Source organism: Lycorma delicatula, chromosome 2 (genome assembly GCF_047948215.1).
Source record: "Lycorma delicatula isolate Av1 chromosome 2, ASM4794821v1, whole genome shotgun sequence".
Taxonomy (NCBI): Eukaryota; Metazoa; Arthropoda; class Insecta; order Hemiptera; family Fulgoridae; genus Lycorma; species Lycorma delicatula.
Window position 1 is genome coordinate 178,657,231 of NC_134456.1, and position 21,090 is coordinate 178,678,320.

General features: G+C 29.3%; 1 protein-coding gene across 3 annotated transcripts in view; it reads right to left on the reverse strand.

Moving 5' to 3' along the window:
- Nucleotides 1–666: 666 nt before the first annotated feature.
- Nucleotides 667–21,090, reverse strand: part of Caper (RNA-binding protein 39-like protein Caper) — a 59,738-nt gene continuing 39,314 nt past the window's right edge. For 2 of the 3 annotated variants that reach the window (XM_075356774.1, XM_075356775.1), the window contains 6 exons: nucleotides 17,692–17,784; nucleotides 11,459–11,725; nucleotides 5,754–5,961; nucleotides 4,781–4,931; nucleotides 4,187–4,371; nucleotides 667–2,121 (listed from right to left, as the gene is read on the reverse strand). In XM_075356774.1, the coding sequence (XP_075212889.1) occupies nucleotides 2,012–2,121; nucleotides 4,187–4,371; nucleotides 4,781–4,931; nucleotides 5,754–5,961; nucleotides 11,459–11,725; nucleotides 17,692–17,784 (1,014 nt within the window). In that variant the 3' untranslated portion in view covers nucleotides 667–2,011. Of the gene's footprint in view, nucleotides 2,122–3,028; nucleotides 3,153–4,186; nucleotides 4,372–4,780; nucleotides 4,932–5,753; nucleotides 5,962–11,458; nucleotides 11,726–17,691; nucleotides 17,785–21,090 lie in introns of all 3 variants that reach the window. The other variant, XR_012755203.1, reaches the window with a different exon arrangement.

A 21,090-nucleotide genomic window follows, 5' to 3' on the forward strand; every position in this document is an offset into this window, starting at 1 on the left:
TATATTCAAGTAATGTAGAACACAACATTGTGGCCTTCAAACCAAAATTCTTTTTGTATTGTGCAGCTTCTTATGTAAATTATTTACATATAGGCTAACGAATTCAATAAGGTTGCCATTCAGGATGAACATTTAAGTATTAATATAATATATATAATAAACAAAAAATATTTATGTTCAATTAGTTACAATATTCAAACATATTCGTGATTTAATAAAATTTACACATTTTCCCAACAAGGGCAGCAGCATCAGACAGGGTTTAATCTTGAAATTTTATAATTAAGCCCAAGTGTTGTACTACATTATTTAATTATTCTCACTGCCAAATGTTCATGACTATGTCAAATTTTTGTTTTTCTTTATCTCAAATTCATTGTGTGATTCTACCACATAGTTTAAATGAGGCTGGGAAGTTTTGGATTTAGAAATACAATCTGCTAATGTTGGGTTAAAGATAACTATATTATTAAATGCAAATGTAGAAAGAGCAAGAAAATTGAAATAAAGACTGAAGATTTAGAGTGTAATGAAAATAGCACGTAAATTTAACATCACAGAACTTTGTCATTTAAAGAAAAAAGGTAGACTACTTCAAATGAAATAGAAATCAATTTTCATTTAAAAAAAGGAATCTATAAAAATAAGAAAACTAACAAAGAAATATACAAATGAAAAGAAAAAATATATTTTTTATTTATACTATTTTACGACAATTAACAGTTTTTTTTATATTAAGCTTTTACTAAACCTAAATAATAACATTTTATTCAGAACACACTGTGCATCTTTTTAAAGATAAAAAAAAAATATGTACAATAATCTATAACAAACAATTAAAATAATCTTCATTTATACAAAAAATAAAAATTACTAAACTAATACATTATTAACAATAACAAAAATATTCACAGCGTGGAATAATTGGATGTCTTACGAGATCCAGTAACTTAAAAAAAAATCCAGAACAAAAAATGGCAAACTTCAATTATGCATTAAAAAAACTGTGCCAATACAATAATACTGTACATTTAATAAAACAAAGTTTGAAAAAAGCAAGTTGCAGAACATATACAAAATAAGTGCCTGCAAGAATAACCAACCCTTATATAATGTAACGGAATCCCTCTTCCCCCTAAAAACAAACCCTTATCACTGAACTGGAATCAATATTAAAAAAATCAAGAGGTCATAAGTGATTAATTTTTCTCTCTTACTGTTGCAAAAATAACACATTGTCATAACACTCATTCAAAAATATTTCAACTTTCATAAAAAAATAAACAATTTTATAACTGTTCAAGAAATACCAGAAAATCTTATCCAGAAAAAATGACTCTCACTGCCATCAGTAGAGATTTTACTGATACTGGCTACGTTATTTCTAACAAAAATAAATGATATAATTACAATTTTCTTTTTCTTTTTTTAAATATTTGGTTGAATGAAAATTTCATTAATCTACTTTCTTATAATTTTAATAGCAAATTCCATTGCAAATACTATGCATAATCCATGAGAAAATCTTGTATAGAAAAAATTACAATAAAAAACATTACAATTTTATTTATTAAAAGATGAAAGAAACACTATTTGATTATATATATATATATATTTAGATGATTAAATATTTGAACTTAAAAAATGATCAATTTTTAATAAACCTATTCATTTTATACAGGAAATACAACTAAGACTTTTATCATTGACTACTATAAAAACAGTTTTAAAATACAAAAGTAGTATCAAATATATTCAACCATGTAACACTGAAATAGTCTAAATTAAAACCTTAAAAAAATAAACAAGTTATATACACATATTAAATAATACTACAATAACAAATATTGACAATATTATTATTGTATTAAGTTTATATTTCAAATCAGTAGGATCCAAAACAATAGAATTATGTATACACATACACAAAATATGACTCACTCATTCATCGTGCCTACATTTACACTTTTCAGACACGTCATCACATAACTTGCATAATTATTTTTTACAATTAGACTGCTCTTCTTGAAGATGGTGTGAGTAATGTAATTGCGGCTATTGTATCAGGAAACAAACTATGGTAGTTTATCAAAGGCACATAGGCAGCCGTTATTACACGTCCTAGAAAAATGAAAAACAATTATTAAAATAACAGTATTTTATTGCAATTTTTAATAAATTAAGTAACTTTTAAATCAAATAAATATTAATAGGTTTTATTAATACTTTCAAATATTGATTTGAAAAATACATTATATGTTTTATATCATAATTGTTTTATTAACCTTATTATACAGGAAAATATGGTACTCTTCAAATATGTATCTAAATGCAACTTATTTTTTAGATCCTGGGGCCAATAGTTAGCTGCATTTGTGGTTTGTATAGAAGTATATCTCTATCATGTTACACCTATGGATCAAATAGCTAGGATTTTTAAATAGAATAGAATGGTGGTATGTGAAGGAGCCATGAGTAAAAATATTATTTATTTGGCTGCAAGAGCAGCACTAGAAGATTAAACAATTATAAAATTCCAGTTATGAAGTCTTACATCATTCTTTTTGTTATTATAACTTTATACGTTACTGAAAGCATAGTGTTGTTGGTTTGTTTATTGTATGTGCTAACATTTTTATTTTGAATGAAGTGTACAAATAATTCACTCGTTCGAATGATTTATCTAAAATTATATTTTTGTTTTGGGAATGAAAAAGGAAAACATTGGGGTTAGAGCTGTGTTAAAAAATTACAACTCAAGAAGCAGCTAAAAATGTTCAGGATATTGAATCCTTTTTTAAGATTTTATGCAAGATTGAAAATTAAACTGCAATCTCTAGTTTAACTACCAAAATAAGTACAGCAATACTGGGTGAACTATCAACCTGCTTTACAAAGCATCACATAAAAGATGCGTAGAGAAGTTTCTTTCATTCAGCAAAATCTTTATATTTGGTTTCAAAGGTAAAAAACATTTTCAAATTACTTATAAATATGACTAAAATATATACACATACACAAAACTTACAAAGTATAACACAATAAGCAGATCCTTGTCTATATTTGTCTAATTTCAAAACACTTTCAGGTGAATTAATGATTTTTTCAATCATGAAAAATGCTCAGCTGATTTAGGACTGTAAAACCTGAAACTGAATTTAGAATTTTTTTGTTGTATCAATCTGTTCCTCTTCTAATATACGCAGGAAAAATAACTTTTAAATGAAAAAATTTGGCAGTACAAATTTGACAGCATTTTTCTTCTAATATTTTCAAAAATAGAATTTCATCTAACATTATCAGATAAAATACATTTTCTATTTCTTCTGAATACCACTAATGCCAATCTGAGGGAGCTATTAAGCTGCTGTTGACAACTATATTCAGTAACTTTGTAGCAGTCCAATTTAACTATTCCAGTTTCATCTAAAATATATAAATCTTCCAGATTCATTTGGTTTGGCTAATTATTCAAGTACAGAAGTTTATCAAGATATACATATATATATATAAATTAAAATGTTTGATATGTATTTTTATATAATTTATGTACAACTGATGATGCAGGATCCAGCGAAAGTGCTATTGGAATAAAGAAAAGAAAAGAAAAAATAAGGTGTAATTAATTTACTTTGGAATTCTGTACTTGGGTTGTTTAAGCTGGTTTTTTATTATATATATATATATATATATATATATATATATATATATATATAGCAATTGAACAAACATAAATAGTCAAACCAAACATGAATTGTATCAATAGGTTATTCCTGGATTATTAGAGTGCTGACTCTGGTTATTCCAGAGTCGGCACTCTGGTATAGTCTTCAAAAAAAGATTCTGCGATTCCTTTTTTTCCATTTCCTTTTTTCTATTGAAAATTTCTCCCATATATTCTTCTTTTTAAGGGTATGATACTTTTTTACAGTTTGGGCCTGAAGAACAATATAATATGGCATATTAACAAAATTTATAGCAGGAATGCTTGTGACAAATCTTATTTAACACTATACTACTAGTATATGAAGAAATAACTATAATTTAATAAATATCTAAAGAGCAGCTGACATATGAAAACAGAAAAACTAAGGTACAATCTATGAAAAACCACTTAAAAATTATAAAAATTGTAAGATTCATGTTAAGCCATAATGAAAATTATTAATATACAGAAGATACTTACCAGCAAACCACCGGCCATGAAGAGAATTGACTGCGGCCACGGCTGTATTTATGGTTGGACATTTAACATAAACATTGCCCTGAGGTGAAGCTTTATCAACATACACATGTAACACACCACCATGCTTATTGCATTCCTCTATGACATCATCCCTTATTTCTACATCCCAATTTGGATTCGTTTCTCTAAAAAAAAATATGAAGTAAACAAATTAACACAAGCTTCTATTCTATATCCATATCCATGGAAACATGACACCAAATGACTATGTAAGCACAAAAGACTTGTTAATCTGAACATAAAGCATAGTTATCAAAATCTTAAATTTTTTTTTGTTATTAATTATAAGTTTACAATAGTTAATCTAAATACTAAAACATACATTCATATATCAGCATGGTTTTAATTCACTAATAAAAATACCTACAAAAAATTTTTCATTGGAAAACAGACTAAAGCTATAAAATATTAGGTATATTTTCTCTGAACTTCTGATGACAACCAAAATGTTTTACGAGGCAATGATTAATAGATTACTAAATTAAGTACTGTAATCACAAATATATCATATAAGGAGAAAAAAATAATACATACGTAGCTGGATCGAACATATTAGCCAACATAAAGCACTGCGTAGCTATAGGAGGTGTTGGTTGAGTAACCACAGGAAGCCCTCCAGCAGTAGCAGTCTGGTTGCTAAGATTAAGTGCTGAGGCTGCTGCTGGTGGTATCTGCATTCCTGTACCTGCAAAATCAAAATTTTAATTAGAGAACTACTATAAACAGTGCACAAGTTAAAATATTTTTTTTAAATTGAGATTATAAATTTAAAAAATGAGCAGTAACTTTGTCAAGAATAAAATCTGATATATCATATATGCACAGATGAATTTTAAAACATAAAATGTTTTCAGCTAATTACAAACCATTAAATAAAAAGTGGCTGCCTCTAAAGTAAATTATGAAATTGCCATGTTTACTTAAAATTATACAACTGTAATAAAAAAATTATTAAAACTGTACGTAACTAGTTTCATTTTTTGTTATCACTGACCTACTTTTTCTAAATCATGCTGTTTTGGCAAAGACAATGAAATGTACACATAAAAAGTTACATCAAAATGACAGTTTCATTGAATTTTGCAATTAAAATATAGCTCATAAATTAGTGCAGCTTCTTGATTCTATCTGTTCTTACACAAAAGTAGAACCACCAGAGGATCAATTTATCACACTTCTGAATGAGAATCTATTTATTTTAAATTCAGTACAGTCTGAAATATGACAAATATTTTATGCATACAACAGCTTTTAACTGATTAATAAAAAATTTGGATCACCAGAATAACAGGTCTGGCCTTTTATCACACAGTCTACCTCTGCCCACAATTGAAACTCTAATGAAATACTCTATAGAAAACAGTTCTCCAAAATATACTATACTAGCAGTCACAATGCTACCATAAAAATAGCGGTGATGGAGAAGGAGGATGAATAAAAAATTAATAAGTAAGCAAAAGGACTTCAGGTTTAATTAACAAAGAAATAAGTAAAACAAATCAGTCACCTTCAGCAAGTTTGAACATCAACTGCAGACGACCTGTTGCACCAAGATCAATACCACTTCTGTCCAATTCATCATTATCTAACATTGAAGGGCCCTGAGCAGCAAATTCAGTCCGTTCGGTCACATTTCCTACTTTCATAGGTCGTCCGGCAAGTTCAAATCCATTTAACTGTTCTAATGCTCTCTTAGCATCCTCTGCATTATGAAACTGAAACCAAATTATCTATGATTAAGGTAATGCATATGGTTAAGTTTTTAAGTAAAAGTTAAAAAAGCATAGCTCAAGTAAAAGTACAAGTTTTCATAATTTCCTGTTAATAGTAAAGGTACCAGTAAATAAACACTTGCATGTCTGATTTATAAATCTTTGATAAACAGATAGATTTACAAAAGATAGAGAAACAGGACCTGGACAAGTGTTTTTCTTCATACTATATATTAAGTCATTCAAAGAGAAGCTGAAAAACAATTCAAATACCTCAAGTCATTGAAGACCAATTCAAATACCTCAAGTCATTGAAGACCGATTCAAGTACTTATTTGAAAACTCTGATGAATAAAGAAGATTTCTGGAAATCTTGAAATAATGGTTGGGAGTGTAGAATATCATTAGTACAACAATAATACAGCCAATGAAAGTGGCTTATATTAATTAATTTATTTACCTCAATTAATTATATCTAGAATCCCAAATGTGTACCTAGCAGAAAAAAGTTTGTAGTTTAAAGCAAAAAATGAAACCCAACTTTTAAAGATTCCATCAGTACCATAAACTTAATTTAGCATTCTTTTTAACTACTAAACACATAATCCACAACAACGTTTAGGCCTACGAATGCAACAATTGCTGCAATAATTTGTTATACTAAAAAAATTAAATTTCTTTTAAAAATTGCTAAATACAAAGCAAGTGCTAGAAGAGTCCATTGTTGACTAAACACAAAAGAATACACAGTTGATATTACACAATTTCTCAGCAGTTTGAAAATGAAGGAGACAAGCTTGAACTCTATAAATCTGGATGGTTGCTCTAGTTCACAACTACAAACAACAAATTATATAGCGACAACCTTTCAAGAGTTTGCCAAAACAGAAAAAAACACTTTTGCCTGATAAAATGATAGCAACTTTCTTTTGGGATTCATAGGCAATGACAATCCCAAAATTTCTTCCTCACAGAAAACAAACACAATATTTTGCTATAATTATTAAGAATAAAAGTCAAAGAATAAGTAAACTATTCCAAGAGGAGAAATATCCAATCCTGTTTTGTCCAGAATCATGCTTATCTCACAGTACTAATTTGACCATGGAAATGCTACCACACTGCTATGGAAATGTAAGCTCTGGAAGGCAATGTTTCACCTCACCATAAAAATGTTAATCTCCATAAATTTAACACCACTGAACTGCCATCTCTTCATTCCACTATTTCTTAGAGGGAAGAAATTTCATTGAATGACGAGTTTGGTTATATATTCCAGCAAGAATGGGTGAAAGCTTTCCGGAATTGCCATCTTTTCATTCCACTATTTCTTAGAGGGAAGAAATTTCATTGAATGACGAGTTTGGTTATATATTCCAGCAAGAATGGGTGAAAGCTTCCCGAGCACTGTAACAAGTGTATTGCAGCAAAACAGAAATTACACTGAAATCTATAGATAATTTCTCAATGAACTGCTGGTCACTGAAGTTAATAAATTATCTACCAAATTCAGTTGTCTTGAATCACATTGTAAAATTTAAAAAAAATATATTGTAGTTTAATGAAAAAATGAAACCCAACTTTTTAGATTCCATCAATATCATATAAACTGTAATTAATTTAGCATTCTCGAACTACTAAACATGTAATCCACAACAATGTTTAGGCCTACGAATGCATTAAAAATAAATAGAACATTAATCTTTTATATACTCAAATTAAAAAATTATTAAGGAAATTACACATTTCCATTTTCACATCTTATATGATGAATCAATAACTTTCAAACAAGATAAATTCCTCATGATAATGAAATTTATTTTAATGTAACTTTTAATAATTCTTATAATTGAATAGAATCTCAATTTAACCACAACCACAGTAAACTAAGTTAAGTGCAATGTCACCTACACAATTAAAATGAGAATATATCAAGCAAAGAGTGTACTCTCTTTAATTTACAGAGAAACAATGTATAAATTTTCTGATTTATTGCTGTTAAGGTACTGCAATAAATACAAACAAATATTAATGAATTGAATTAATGAACTGTGAATTTTAATTAATGAATTGAATTTTAATTAATTAAAATTAATTATATGAATTTAATATGAATTTTAATTAATTAATTTAATTGAATTTTAATTAATTAATTTAATTGAATTTTAATTAATGAACTGTGAAATGGGTTTGAGCTGAACGATTAGAATGCATAATATTAAGATCTGATGTGGACACCACATAACTTCCTTGTTCGCCTATTAAATTATTACATATACACATTTTTTGCGGCATTTCATTAAAACTTTTTTATTTCAAAGTGGAATATGATACTCCTCCAATTTTTTAATGAAATGGACAATTACACAAGTGCTGAAATATTAGTTTTTATTAATATCAAATATTTATACAATTATTATTCAACAATCTTACATGAAATACTAAGAGATTAGAAGTCCCTTTATTACTCGTATTACTATACCAGTATTATTTGCATCAAAATAATACTCGTGGGAGGTTAGACTAATCATCACAATCAACTGGTAACAAGGTGCCCCTGGGACCTGTTTTGGGAGGCGTAATCTTATAATTATAATAGGGTACTCTTATAATTTGCAAACAATCAAAAGTTTTGTCATCAACTGAGGCCCTAGCGCCCTTGAAGGTTAATATATTTTAAAAAGACAAAAAATATTCGCATTATTACTTCACCCCCAAGGAGGGTGAAGTTGTGAACTAAACATTCACTGAGGAAAAAATAGATTAATCCTTTTACTTCATTATTATATTAAGGGGGTGGTTGTTAGGCCATCCCAATATTTTTTTTTAGTTTTTGGGATTTTTTTTCTGTTCTGGCCTGAAAATGAACTAGTATCTTGAATGGATATTGTGCAATAAAAATCATATCCATATTTAATTTACAACCCCTAAAATTGATGGTGGGGGTAAATTGTCATTTACAAGAAACATTATATCTCAGATATGGTTTATCCTAATAACCTAATTTTTTAACCGAATAAATTTTTCCTTTGTGATCTGTAGAGAAAGTTTTCCCTTGCCAGTTTTTGTTACATCAGAAAAAATCTTTTTGCCAAAATGAACAGAAATGGTAATGTTTCCTTGACATCTTATTTATTTAATTTCATTTAATTATTTTAAGATAACTTCTTAAGTTAATCACATCAAGGATTTATGTGCATTTAAAAAAAAAAATCAAGTATCATGCCTACAAGTTCAGTAATAATGTTTCTAGTTTTAAATCCTGGAAAAAAGTTTTCAGAAAATGTAAAAAAACATTTTTAGTACATAATTAATCAATAAATTCACTTACAGAATGCAGTCACCTTAAAATAATCCCAGCCCATAGGTTTATGTCTGTCAGTCAGTGTTTTAGCGTGTTTTTATATTGAGTATAAAATTGTTATTTGTCTGAGTAAGTTCAGCATTTTCATATCTTTGAATCCACTACTTAGTCCCATTAACAAAAGAAAAAACTTTTAAAGATGTCGATTAAAATTCCTTACTATGTAAGGTAATCAAAATAATTTGTGAACATCCTTCAATTGAAATTCAACCTATTTTAAAATGATTACTGAACATTCATTAAATTGTTATTCTTTAAATCTGTTCCATGAATAAATACTTCAAGAACAAACAATGTATTTGTACCTCAAGTTACAAAAATGTTATTTTCTTTTTACATATGACATTTAAATTAAAAATACAAAAAAAGTTTAATTTACAAGAAAATTAACTGAATTCAGCTGATTGGACAAGTGAAAGCTATAAATAATACCATAAAAATAGAGATAATTTGTATAAAAGAAAAGATCTGTCCAAAAAGAACCTGTTATTAAGTTCTGATCAAGTTGTTAACAATAGTTGAGTAAAAATACATTAAGTATAGAAAGGCTGTCAACACAAATAATTTTGTCATCTGTGTTTGTATTGTTGATGAAACATTTAAATTTATGGATAAATGCTTTTTAAGTATGACTTTTAAAGTTAAAAGTATAAGGCGAGGCTGATAAATTTTGCAGACTAACATGCTACACGGAGACAAAAGGTACTATAAGTTGTGCATGGCAGTACATGATGCCATGTGAACCTGCGATAATGCGTTGAAATCCTTTACCAGTTTGTTTTCAGTAGCAGTTAAAATGGAGTCGAGTATGGCCTATACAGGTTAAAACAGCATGCTGTGATAGAATTTTTAACAGTAGAAAATGTAAACCCTACAAATATTTTTCGTTTAAAAGCGGGTTACAGTATTGAAGCTGTTGGACAGTACTGTGAACAGGGCATTGAAATTTCATGAACGTGAAAGCTGGTAAAGCTATAATTGAGGATGCACCTCGCAACAAACAAGTTACTGTGACTGACAAGAAACATCAAAAGGAGGTGGATGATTTGCTTCAAAGTGACAGGCAAATCACCCAGCAATGCATCGCTATTCAGTTAGGCATATGGTAAACAACAAGTAGGCCATATTATTCGAGCAAATGGGTTACTGTAAAATCTGTGCAAGCTCTCTGATGGTTCTCCCACAAGCTGAAGTTTGAGCCTACTCCACATCCACCATACTCATTGGATTTGGCTCCGTGCGACTTCCACTTCTTCCCTCATCTCAAGAAGGATCTCAAAGGTAATCATTACACCACCAACAATGAGGTAAAGGAATCTATGGCCACTTGGATCCAAGAAAGACTGTCAGAATTTTTCATTGACGAAATTCAAAAAAAAATATCACACGTTGGGAGGTAAATGGGGATTATATTGAAAAATAAATACTGCATTTTGTGGCTGAGGTATTGTACTTCTAATCATTTTTTATTTATTTTATTCCAATATCTCTTTTCATTCCCAAGCTACGTACATATTTGCAAAATTTATCAGCCTAGTCTCGTAGATGATAAAAATAAAGATGAACAGAAACCCAAATTTTAATACTGTACTAATAGTTTATGTGCATCCACTTGTAAATCAAATCAGAAAGTCACTTACCCATGAAACTAGACATTTTGTAAACATTAGTAGTAGTTCTGCAGAAACACATCATTTTCAAATTATGTTTTATTAATCCATTAAAGAAAATGGCAATGTTTTTAATAAAATTTTCCAATTCATAAAACCAGAGTTCACAAAAAATACATAATAATCACACAAGGAGGAATTCTATTAACAGAAATAACAGCCTGATAAAATACTTATTAAAGCAACAATAACTAAATAAAACTACAAAATTTAAATGTGATATAATAATTAATATAACCCAAAAGTAACCTTTCATAAGTAACAACATATAACACAATCTTTCCTCAAAAACAAAAAAAGTTTTTCATTCATTCACCTTTACAGCATTTAAAACTAATTTTTTCATATATGTACAATTAATCTTTAAACATTTTTACATGCATCTTAATCAATCCTGTACCACATCTAATCTTAAAATATACACATTTTTTATTTACAGTAACATGAAAAGTTACAAAAAACATACCGATATGAATCCATATCCTTTTGATCTCCCAGTTTCTGGGTCAGTCATTAATTGTATATTATCTATTTTACCAAATGGTTCAAAGATGCCACGCAACATATCTTCAGTTATATTGAAATGCAATGAGCCAACATATAGTCTCATTGGACCTGGCATCCCCCGCGGCACCAAATTTGGCATAGAATTTCCTGCTCTATTCTTTTCAGCCTGTGTTTGTTGAACTATAATTGGTACGCCCAGCAGCTTTTGACCATTCAAACCCAATGCCTAAAAATAAGTAAAATTAGTTATTAAAAACCTTATTGCAGCGTAGCACACCACAAAATGACTGTTTTTTTAACTCCCCTGTAATGATGAAAAAAATTAATTATAAACAATAACTGACAACAAGATTAATATACCATCAAATTTACTAACTTCTCCCTGTACTTCAGACAGTTAAAAAAACTCACATTACATATAGAATAATTTGAAATCATAACTACATTCAAGTAAAATTCAAAAAGTAATGAGACAACACAGCTGTAGTTAGAAAAAACTATTCTTAATTTATTGTTATGAGCTGGAATGATTATTAGGCTATGGAATGCAATTAGTTCCTGGTTGCACAAAGATTATATGATAAAAGCATTAATTATAATCGTACATTTATAAGAACATCTTTTTATCAGTACAAATTTTCCGCAGCATTTTACCATTAACTACAACCTCTATCATTCTTGCTCTCTCTCTTTCAAATACATATGCTTATGCACATTTAAAAAAAAAAACAAATACTGTTATTCATTATTTACTTTTTACATTTCTTTACCTTTTATTTTTTAATAAATGACATTTTTTGTTCATCTATATTTTTTGGTATTAAATAATTTTGTTTATTCAAGAAAAAGGTATGATTACGACAGAAAGGAACAAAAAGGTGCCAAAATATTATTTACTTAGGCTCTTCTTTGAGTTAAATTTTTACAAGCAGGTCGCTTTCATCAATTACATCACTATTGACATCATCACAATCGTTGCTGGAATCATTTGCTGATATTACAAAATTTTCAATTATGTCTTCCATCAGATCATTTTTCCAGCAATTCAATGTGTTTCACTGTCTCCAATTTTTACTTGTCTTCTTTGATCACAGAATTAATTAATAGCTTCTTGTTTAAGTTTTCCAAATCAGAGACAAATCTCTGGACATGTTTTTCTCTCTTGGAAATCCTTTTTACTTTTGCCCAAGCTAGTTCAATGGCATTTAATTCCCACATATTCAGTGGAAGTCTCAGTACAGAATGGCCATTCAATTTTAATATTTCATCAAGCGTGTACTTTCTACTCTGATGTTGTTCAATGAGTAGCTCAGATTTTCATATATCTTCTCTGAATGGAATGTCAATCTTTGAAAACTAGCTTTTCATTACAGCTTTCTGTTCTTCGAAGGTTTCTTATTTATCTGGACAGTCTGTTGTCTAAAACAATCATGCTTTTGTCCCGAAGATTCAGCATTAACTTTTGACTAAACCATTTTCCCAAGTTCTCTAAATTTATTGCCAGTTGATTGACCTGCTTTAAAAAGTTCTTCTCTTTCAATAAATCCAATTTTGTGCTGGCATGAATAATAATAAGCCTGTTCAATGAACTAGTACTGGTCACCACACCTTCTACGTTCTCACTTTTTATTGAGTGTCAATAAAATGCCAGCATTTATTGAATGTCAAATTATTAGTGACCCATGACTCATCTAAATAAACATAAGCTCTACCTTCCAATCTGTATTTCTTGAATAGAATTTAAAAATCTACCGTGCCAATTCACATCTTGTCGCTCAATAATTATTTTTCTTCAGCCAGTGCACTTTCTCAACTGAAAGCCCATTTGTCACAACAATCTTCTTAATGAATAAACTGTACCAAAAATTGATTTTTTTGCTTATGCCCAGTAATAGTTTCATTGCAGTGAAAACTATTTTTTTGACTGTCTATAATTCAGAGATGGCATTTTAGATTACTGACCAATCAAAACTATCATAGGAAAATTTTGAATTTTCATTTATGAACACAATTCCTTCCTTTTTTTCAATATATTTCAAGTTTTCATTCATCTCCATCACATTTACCCCTGGTTTCACTATGCAGCGACTGCCCTTTTTTTCCTTTTGATGCCGTTCTGTAAATTACAGCAATTCAATGATATATTTAAATATAAAAACAACTATATAACAAATTTTTCCTAATATAAGAAAGAAAGAACAATTATAATTAAGACAATTAAAATTATAATTATAAAACGAAAACACAGATGTAAGCTATTATACTGATCTGTATGCCACCAAGTGTCATAAAGCAAATTCAGAATAGAATGAAAAGAAAATATTAACATTGTTTGAATAGTAGAGTTACTTATTCTTTGAATTGCTTGTATACGAATGGGCTGTTGTAACACCAGAAACTAGCAAATTCAAGCTTCCATCGATGCATGTTCCTTTTCAAAACAATTTCCCTAAGTACAAAACACTGCTTCCAGTGCTTAATTCATCTTTTGAAAACACTGAATTTTGCCTGAATGGATATTATGACCTCTAAGTTCCTTCAGTTATTTTCTATTAAAGAATTCACAATTATCGGGGTGAAATGAGGTGGTGTGCATTATCGTAATGCAACAGAAGTTCTTTGATTTTTTCCAGAGTGTATTTTCCCAAAGTGAGTCAGCACGTTGAAGTATTATCTTTAGCACATTGATGTGCCAAAGTGCATTTACAGCCATCCTGTAGGTACCTGATTTGGTAAATGAATCTTTCATAAAAAAAAGATCATTACTGTTCCTTGCTGCTGCAGTTTGAGATGGCAAAGAAGTTTACTTCCATTGGGAGTTTTGTTGATTCATCTTAGGATCATAATGGAACATCCTAGATTACCAATGGTTACCACACATTATGAAAAATGCATCTTCTTCATTCTTGTAGCAAGCAAACAATTTTTCAGATGACTTCGCAGTACTCCATTTGGTCAGGCATTAAGGGATTGCAGAACCCAATGATGAAGTTTTATATCAATCTGCTTGCTCAGAATATTCTGGGCACTAATTTTTGAGATGTGTAACAATTCCCCCACTGCAGTGACAATCTTCTTGAATGATGATGCTCATTGTGTTCACCATAATATCAATTGATACAGTTAATCTGCTCTCTTGACTGACCAAAAAAGCAGTATGCCAATGAAAACCTCTTGTTCATGACACACTCACCACCAAATGCTTCTTTCAACATTTTGTATGTTTCAGAAATTTTTTTTTTTAAATGAACAAAAAAGTGAATTGTGTTAACATTGATTGATTTTTTTTCATGGAAGGTGATTACCAAAAACACTATGTGAATGATCACAGACACTATGACAACAATCAACTTTTTTCTGATAAGCAAACTTCTTGTGGAAGACTCACCACAACTTATTGTGCGATAAAAAAAAGAGCATTAACTTCTGCTAAAAACCACTGTTTAAATTCCATATAAATGTGAATTTGTCTTTGTGATTTTGAGTCGTCCATCCACCTTCACATTTTAAAGTAATTCAGTATGGTCAGTGCTACATAAAGTTTTAGCACTACTTGTCCAATTGATTAGTTCATAATTGTGATTTTGCAAAGCATCAGTTGAGACTTCCACTGGTCTTCAACAACTGTTCTGTCTGATTTCAACTAATTAATCCACTTATAAACAATTGCAATGGTATTATCACTTTAATATCTGCTAGTGAACTTTAGCCGGTTTTATATCTAAGGAAAATAACATCTTATCACAACATAAACAGACTTCAACCAGATCCCACCATTTTTCAAATAAATAAAGAGGTGGAAATAATAATTTGACTTTTATTTGATCGCAAAGCCAAACTCAAGAGCTGCAGGCAGGATTCTTTCAACACAATTCTTTTTCGCCTTTGATTGTAAATCATAATCTTCTCCTGATAACTGTTTTTTTATTTTTCAGTTACTTAATTTACATTGTAGTTCTAACATAAGTAATGTTTTTTATTTACCCCTTCTGGCCTTACTTTTCAACTGGTTATTTAATGTTTTGTGCTGTATTTATCTAGCTATCACTTAATGGTATTTATCTAGCTATCACTGTTAAAAAATTTAATCCATGTGTTTAATGTAATTAATAGGTTCAAAAAAATGGCACATAAATAGGCACATAAAAATGTATTATGAAGTTAAATTTATTTTAAAAAGTTTGTCAACCAATATTCACTTAGGTTCAATATGGCTGCCATCTTTAATGCGACATACGTCCCACCAAAAGTCAAATTTCATTCCAGACTTTAACCAGCAAGTCGGGAATTATCTCTGCAGCTGCGGCATTAATTTGAAGTCTAAGCTCAACAACACCAGGCAAAGGTGACGTATAAACCCGATCTTTCATGAAACCTCACAAGAAAAATTAACGGCGTCAAATCTGGGGAGCAAGGTGGCCATGCAATTGGACCTTCACAACTTCTAGGCAGTAGTGAAGTAGCGTCCAGCTCTTATTAATAACAGACAATAATCATGGCATCTATTTTGGTCGTCGTCTATCTAACTGAGTAATTAGAGAAATCTGAAGCGTGTACAGATAAACTATACCACTTACAGTTGCCTCCTAGAGAAGAACATGCTATACAGTCTTTGTTTGCTTAGAACACAAAAAACATTGACCTTAGGGCTATCGCAAGTGTACTGCGAAGTTTCTTGAGGGTTTTTGTCCTTGTCCTTTTTTGTTTTCGGTAGTTATGGGTGTTCACCGTGCCACTCATGTGAAATGTTGACACATGACTAAGATTACATTGTCTAAAGATGTATTGTTGCCTTCAGTTCTATCCATCACTTCCACACATAACTGCGGCTGAGCAACTTCATCGCCATTTGTAATTTGTTGAACTACAGTTTGTTTGTATGGCTTCAAGTGCAATAGTTTTGCCGGTCTCTGTGGTACAAGTGGTAGCATCTCAACCTTTCATCCAGAGGTCCCAGGTTCAAATCCCAATCAAGTATGCCATTTTCACACACACTACAAATCATTTATCTCATCCTCTGAAGCAGGCCTAAAAGTGGACCTGGACATTAAAACAAAAAATGCAATAGTTTACATAATATGCACCAAATATTTTTTGTGAAATGTCAGTCTCACATGACATACATCAAATTCATCCTGGTGATTTTGTATGTTTAAACACACATTCCTCACCAGCAAATGTACCCATTTGTACTGGTGACAGAACTGGTAGCAGATTCGATAATAATAAATTACAAGTCAAACTTCATGTGTTTTGTTATGAAATTAGACCTCCAGAATCGGTAAGTTATCTTAAGAAATTTTTATACGCTTTAAAAATTAAGAAGTCTTTTTTGAATCACCTGGTATATACTGCATAGAAAAATAAATACAAGTAATAACTATTCTGCACATAATATTTTTAAGAAAAATCAAGAAATACAATTGACTGAGATCTTATAACACATCACATCATATTTCAGTAGTTTAGTCATTACCCAGACCCAGTTTGTTACCTTTGATAACAAAGTTGTCTTATTTGTTTAGTGGGTTCACTGAATCCACTTACAAACCCTAATTCAAACAGCTATTTGCATTAAAAAAACAGAGATAATTTCATTAAAATGAATGACATGCTATAAAAATTTCCCATGATTCATTGCTAACAATTTAATTTCTACACAAGCTATTTAAAAAAGAAAGCGATATTAGAAGATTTCTTACTTCTAGAATACTTTACCCAATTCACTTACATGTAGTAGACATACAGTATCTATGGCATAATAGTATTATGCCATAGATAATAGACAGTTTAGTAATTATCTGTTATGTATTAATTTTAAATTATTGCCATGCTATGTATCAATGGCACTATTAAATAGGATAAATTTACATAATGTAAATGTAAAATTTAATTTTTTTAGTTCATGGTACAATAGTGTACATAGTTTTAATATTTTTAAGTAATATATAAAAATAAAAAATAAAACTTATTCTCAAATAATCAACAGTTTACTGATTTAATATTTCAACTTCCAGTATAGAAAACCTTCCTCTTGTGAGGAAAGTTATTTTAATTTAAGTTGGCTTATGAGAAATATTGTACAGTACTAGTACACTTGCAAAAGATTCATATGTACATACAACTGTATTATTATTTTTTTTCAAGTAATTTATCCCTACTAAACAAAATTCTTATAACTGCAATAATTACCAGAGGAACAGACTCTGGATCTTTGAATTCAATATATGCAATTCCTTTGAATCTTCTTGTTTTGTTGCATGTAATCAGTCTGACGTCTCTAACCTGAAAATAGCAAAAATGTTTAATTAGTGCATCATAGATAGATAACCAAGAATTCCTTGGTAAGCAATAATTTTCTGTAAGTATACATTTTAGAAATTGGAAATTGTTGCGTTTTCGATTTTTATTATTATTATTATTACTACCTGATTTATTATAACCTATTCTGCAGTTGAGTTGCTTATTTTACCAATTCCTACATAAGAACTTAAGAACTCCACCTCAAATAAATAAGTGGCTACTCTACCAGAGATCTCATGAACAAGGTTATTATTAGTTATGTGGTTATATTAGTAAACCACTATTTCATTGTGAAATAGTAAAATATTACAATTTAAAACAAAATCAGTTTCAAAAAATGATTCAACTTAAAATCTGAAATTCATTCAAGAGAATGAAATCAGATTTCTCCATCAAAAACTATTGCATTCCAATTGTATTATCTTTTTTGTTTTTAATCATATTTTCATTCTTATACCTCTGTTACAGCACAAAACTATGTAAAGCAGAGAAACGTTTCTGCGTGGTAGGCGATATGTAAATGTATAAAAGAAATTATTATTCTAAGATACAATAAATGTTAAGACCATCTTAAATTTAAATGTTAAACAAAAGTTTTAGAGTTTAGATCAAATTATGAAGTTATTCCCACAACCAATATCAAAGATTCTCTCTTTGATATTTGGTAGTAATTAAACAATTACTACCTTGTTTACCTCCTGACTGGTGAGGTTAAGCTTCAATTGGTCTAATGGAGGAAAAACATAATAAATATATCATTCTTTCCCAGGAATTATTTATATTATTCATGGTTATGATTACCTTGTAAAAAATATACATACCAACCACAAAAATACCAAAAACACATTTTATTAGATTAGGAACCCATTCTCAAAAATTTGTTTATTGATCAAGAAGATAAGCAATAAATGTCCTCTCATCTTTAGTAAGGAGATATATGCTTGCTTATCATCCTACAAGTTTCAATAACTCATTTTTATAACTATGAACTACTTTTTCTTCAGTATCCGGACTTCAATGATTATAGAAATTTTGTATTAATAGATCATTTTCACAGCCTGGAATGTTTTTAGGATGTTTTTGAAATTCTTCTTTTATTTATATTTTTTCTTTCATTAATTTGTATGGCATTCCAGGGTCCTACAAACCAGTCCAATTATGTGAATTAGGATCTGAAAGTAACAGGCATCATTCTTGTTTGTGCAGCAAGGTTGACAGACTCAAGCATCACTTAGCATGCTTAAAATCGATGCACGTGTTTTAAGCATATATCTGTACTTGGGTGGATTAAGTAGAATCATATTTCAGTGTATGTGTGAAACACACACACAGAATCAAATATGATTTAACATAATCCACCCAAGTAAAGATATATAAGACAACTCTAACCTTATTTGTAATATAACTTAAAGTACTTTCACGGAATCCTGCATCATCAGTCGAGTGATATTTATAAATTTTATAAAATTACATATTAAACAATTAAAATTGCTATATACAAGAGTGTATAAAGTCATGTAAAAATATATTGCAGTATTTGGCTGGCCACATACATGTTTAAATGTTTGTTTTTAATATATTTTATTACATGACTTCATATATATATTCTTTTACATAACAATGTAATCTTTAAATTAATATGCAATTTAGAAAATTTATAAATATCACACAACTGATGACACGGGATTCTGCAAAAGTACTTTCATGAAAGTACTTTATACTTTTTATTACTTTTGTACTTAAGAGTTGTCTTATACCTGTACTTGGGTGGATTTAGTTGAATCATATATATTTGAATTTATATTATTAGTGCAGAGGTGATATGGGTCTTGAAAGGACTGATTTTAGAAATATACTATGTATATATATGTTTGTTGTTAATAAGAATCCACAAAGTGGTGGTGGCTACAGCCTAGATGTGACTGTATTAGTGAACAATAACATTAAAATTTAATTGGTCTGGTCTGGCCTAGCCTACAACATCAACCTTTTGCAGAGTAGCAAAGTTTGTGTTTCTGTGACCTGCTTGCTGACAGAATTCTACTTAATTCCTTTTCATTAAATTCTTGATAGTTAATGAGATCTGCTCATTTCATTTTCCAACTGTTGGTCAAAATCTTTTTTATGTTAAAGCCTTACACATATACAACTTTTTTCAGATAACCATTTAGGACCACGTAATCGTTTTTATTTTTAATACTTCAGTATACTATGAACAAATTATTCAGGTATGATTGTATTAGAATAGAGTTTCACTCAGAATCAACACTTCAACTGTTGTTATAAGTATTGTCATAAGACAGTCCTTACATTATTTCACTATATAATTATTGATAAAAGAAGCATCACATCTTTATCAAAAAGAATTAAGAGTAAACAGTAAATTGACAAAAAAAATTGTTAATGTATTTTTATTGTTAAATTTTAATTTGTACTTTAAAATGTATTTTAAAAAAACAGTTATAACAAAATCCCAAACCTAATTTTATTTTTTTGCGCATATTTTGAAACAACCTTTGCCAGCAAAAATAAAATTTGAAAACCAAGAGAAGCAGCTATGGTTTTAGAATTCTTTACAAGCATAAAAAGCAAATCCTAGTTCTATTACAATATTTAATTTTAGCACTAGAAGACTTTAGTTCTGAATAGTGTCAATTATACTACCTTGTCATACTGTCTATCTTATACCTTATTATAATCTATACCTTGTTATACTATCTCCTAACTGGTGAAGTTAAGCTACAATTGGTCTAGTGGAGAAAAAACATATTAAATATTTCTTTCCCCAGGAATTATGTTACTCATTGTTAAGATTATCTTTTAAAAAATATACAAAAAAAAAATACCAACCACACAAAACATACATGGCAATGCAATGGTCTGGCAGTGTCAAAGCAACATTTAGATTTGGGCTGCAGTAAAACTAAGTCGACAATTAATAATTTCTTGAGATCACAATTATATATATTTAGAGGCAATTTGATCACATTTAAGTTAAATGTTAATATACATTCATCCAAGATATACATTTATTCAATTTTTTTATTAAATCAGGATAAAAAAAAAGAATAAACGCAACTTTGGTCATAGTGGAAGACAATAGTTACATATACTACTATCCAATATACAAATTAAGTGACTTAAAAATGTGTAAACATTCCTAACTGATTTTAACAGAAAATTAGTTCTTTGAAGTCAATCAATGGTTTATACAGTCTTAAAAAGATAACCACATATACTTTATAAGTGTTAAAATCGTATTACAGAACAAACAATGTAAACAGAACT